The following is a 3,818-nucleotide window of genomic DNA, read 5'->3' on the forward strand; positions in this document are numbered from 1 at the left end:
TGTTCATTTTGTTTTTTATGAAAGTATAATAAGCTTAATCAATGCCAAATTTAAAAGTAAACATCATTCCCCCAAATATAATCACCGTTTTCCATTTTGAAGACCTTTAAAGTTCTGATTGATGAAACACAAAGTATCAATGTCTCACTTCTAATCAACATTAATAATTTTAGTTCCCTACTCATATGAAAAACCCTGCCTGAAAAAAAAAATGAAACCCTTCTTAAAGATACTAGGTTTATGCTTGGCAGTTTTCCACATGCGCTATAAAGATGATTTTAGTCTATTGGGATGTTTGTTGTCTGTATTTCATTCTTTTTAAACATTCAAAATTTAGATGCAGACACTGTTTAGCACCATTATTTTCCCTCTTCATTTCAGTGATTTAGATGCAAGGTATAAAGCTCAATTTCATCACTTTAAACATATTACCTGCATAAAGTTTTAAAAGCTTGTTTTTCAAGCCAGAAGCCATGTTGGAAATTTTACTTGGATTCAGTTTTCAACATAATTCCAGAAAGATCAAATTACTTGTCTGAGGTCACACAACTGGTTTGTGGCAGAGCTAGAACTAAAATTAGATGTTTCCATTCCTTCAAATTATGTTCATATCTAGCACATGAATTTGTTTCAGAGAATAAGCACTATTCAAATCTTGGAGTTCACTTTAAGTAAAATCCCGCTTAATGCAACATTTGGACTCCAAATATTTCAATCCACTAAAATGCTTAATTACGTTGTTGCAGATAAGGAGTTTGGGAAGCTGGCTGCAGGATACAAATCCTTTTCAAATTCGGGTGTGGGTTGGTGCCACACAGTGGTGGTCTTTCTGACTAAAGAGGAAGGGGCCAATTTGGGGTTCTGGGGCTTGTCCAGAAGGGCAGAATCTCCAGGTCAGCGCCCATTTCATTGACCTGGTGTGGGAATATGCGAGGGCTTATGGGGACCCACCCTCCACCTCCCGCTTCTTAGGACGGGTGGCCTATTAGTTTCCTGTCCATCCGGGTTCTCCTTGAGGAGACAAAAACTATCTCCTCTCAGCCCTTCCCCCAATCAATACCCCATTTCTCTCTCTCTCTCTCTCTCTCTCTCTCTCTCTCTCTCTCTCCCCACACACACACACACACACACACACACACACACACCTTTAAGAAGCTGGGAGGGGCGTGGTCGCTGGGTAGAAGACAGTAACCAATCTCATCACGTCTGATTTTGCTGTGTTGCAAGCTTTCTTTTCTTTTTCTTTTTTCTATCAACATTAGCTGTGATCATCAATTGGACAAACATGAGTCAGTAATATGCAAGCACAGAGACCTGAGTACCTACCCGTAATTAAAGGGCCTCCTGAACCAATGAGCGTAAGGTGGAAGTTTATGGGTCCAAATGCCCAATACACCACCAGATACCCCAGGTGAGTGCTGTCACCTTCTATTCTTTAGTACAAGTTGGCAAAGGAACGAGAAACAGGGTGTCAGACCTGAGTTACAGCAGAGTCTCAGCAGGCCTCCGACTGCAGGCACCAGTTTCAGGAGAATGACTGGGACAGGGGAGCCGCCCGGAGGGGGCCCGGGAGGCCGAGCTACGGAGATTCAAGACACCCCGTGCACACGCTCGGGTTTCTGCAGTGGGTGACGCCAAGGGCCCAAATTCTGAACTGACCGAGGCCTAGCAGGGCAGGAAGGACGCCGCGATTCGCCGCCGCCGCCGGGAAACTGCGCGGCGGGACGCTCACCGCCAGGGGGCGACCACCCCACGAAGCGGGGCCTCGGAGGGACCGAAAGACTGGCCGGCGATGGCCACTCCGCGGCGCTGTCGCCCTTACCTCCAGGTAGAACAAGTCCACGGTCGTGATCTGCGAGTCGAGAAAATCTTCATAGGTGTTGAACTGAGTGACGATGTTGTCCACCGCCGTCAGTCCCTCTTCCTGATCCATCGCGGTTGCCTCGGCTGAAGCGTCCCTAGCAACGCAGGCAGAAGGTTCCACCCACTGCGTTCTTTACCAGCAGCTGGGAGCTGTGGACGTTAATCCCGCCCCCGGGGGTGGTTACCTTTAGGGCTAGGGCTTCCGCCTAATTCCTGGCAACACCGCCTCCCAGTGCACACTCCAAGTCCAGGTCTGACACCTCAACTGGTTCAGACTTGGGTGAAATGTGGAGCCAGAGAGAGATGCAAAGTGCAATCCAAAATTAAAAATTATAAGACTGCCAGGATAGTACACAAAATATTATAGATCAGCGCTTCTAATCTCATTCTAAAACACTGTTATGCAGGACAGAAATATCGAGGTTAGTTCTCTGGTAACTGAAGAACTCTCTATACATTTGTCTGTAAAGAGAATATCTCAGAACAGAAGTCTCAGGTAATGATCTGTGACCGAACCCAATTATTTGAAAAGTTATAACTTAAAAGCAAATTATTGCTAGTGTTTGCATATGAGGAAGAATTTATGAATTGCCCAAAGGGAAGAAGCTTGAAAAAAATATACTTGAAGACTTCTTTTGGCACCAAGTGCTTGTTTTATAAACTTTTTACTTTTTAAGTTTCAATAAGCACACAATGAAAGATCTTGGCTTATATATATAATTTTATTGATATTTAGAGGGAGAGAAAGAGGGTTAGAGACATAGAAACATCAATGAGAGAGAAACATTCCTCTGCTGCCTCCTGCATGTCCCCCACTGGAGGTGGAGCCTGCAACCCCCTCCCCTGTGCCCTGACCAGGAATTGAACCAGCAACCTCTTGGTTCATGGCTCCACACTCGACCACTGAGCCACCCCTGCCATGTGAAGCTGCCTTTCTTAAAGGGTGAAATATCTGTGGAAACTTAGAAAGTTTTACAATCAAGACCTTTCCTCTAGAACAAAGTTTTGCATATTTAAAACATGAATTAATGTAATCCAACATGGCTTTTGGAATCCATTTTTTTGGATTTTAATATTCTTCAAATCATCTTTGGGAATTAACACATATTACAATGGGAGCCTGTGGTAGCTGTAATTTGGTAAGTACTTACTGAATTGATTTTGAAGATCTTCACAGATGATCTAAAAAAGTTTTATTTCAATGAAAGCATCTAGTATGATACTTCACTTTTAGTTAGCTTTCCCTTAAAAAAGTCATCTCCACAATTAGGATGTACAAATGTACAAATTTCAAGTAATATAGACACAATAATCTCTAGGATATCAATGACTTGTTTTTTAATTAATGAATATGTTCTGAAATGTTTAAAGGGCATTTTAGACATTGTTTTAAAATGAAATTTAATGATTGGATTTAGGTGAAGAGAAAGAAAGGAGAGAGAAACCCTGGGCACTCATAACATGACAGCAACACAACAACAACATTTATTGAGTGCTTCCTGCATGCCAGGCACTGGCCTACGTGCCAACAATGGATTACATCCTTGTTAGTGTTTGTGCTAAATTATTGGTCACCCACAATTTGACTTCATCTAATATCTAAAAAGATGTGATAATGTAAGTAGTCCAAGAATGAGAAGAAGTTCATTTTACTTGAGACATTCTGATAGAAGACATATGTCTCAGTTTTATAAGTCCCTCCTGAAAGAGGCATTATTCTGGGCTAATTGAATACAAGAAAGGTCTTAGAAAAGTTTCAACCACTTAGTTTGTTCAGGAATTATAAATATTTGCTTTATTGTGATAATGTTTATCCTTTACCACATGCCAACTCTGTTCTAAATACTTTACATGTATTATTTTATTTAATCATGATAATAAATCAACTAGGAAAGTAGTGTAAGCATTACTTTCAAAATAGAGACAGAATGAGCCTAAATCAGTGGTCGGCAAAC

The 3,818-nt window shown here is 41.7% G+C and overlaps 1 protein-coding gene across 1 annotated transcript in view; it reads right to left on the bottom strand.

Moving 5' to 3' along the window:
* Positions 1 to 2,008, bottom strand: part of LOC102259738 (chromosome unknown open reading frame, human C4orf22) — a 561,692-nt gene extending 559,684 nt beyond the window's left edge. Inside the window, exon 1 of the mRNA XM_005857421.1 lies at positions 1,823 to 2,008. Coding sequence (XP_005857483.1) covers positions 1,823 to 1,933 — 111 coding nt within the window. The 5' untranslated portion in view covers positions 1,934 to 2,008. The remainder of the gene's footprint in view (positions 1 to 1,822) is intronic.
* Between the last annotated feature and the right edge of the window lie 1,810 nt (positions 2,009 to 3,818).

The sequence above is a fragment of the Myotis brandtii genome, unplaced genomic scaffold, assembly GCF_000412655.1.
Source record: "Myotis brandtii unplaced genomic scaffold, ASM41265v1 scaffold111, whole genome shotgun sequence".
Classification (NCBI taxonomy): Eukaryota; Metazoa; Chordata; class Mammalia; order Chiroptera; family Vespertilionidae; genus Myotis; species Myotis brandtii.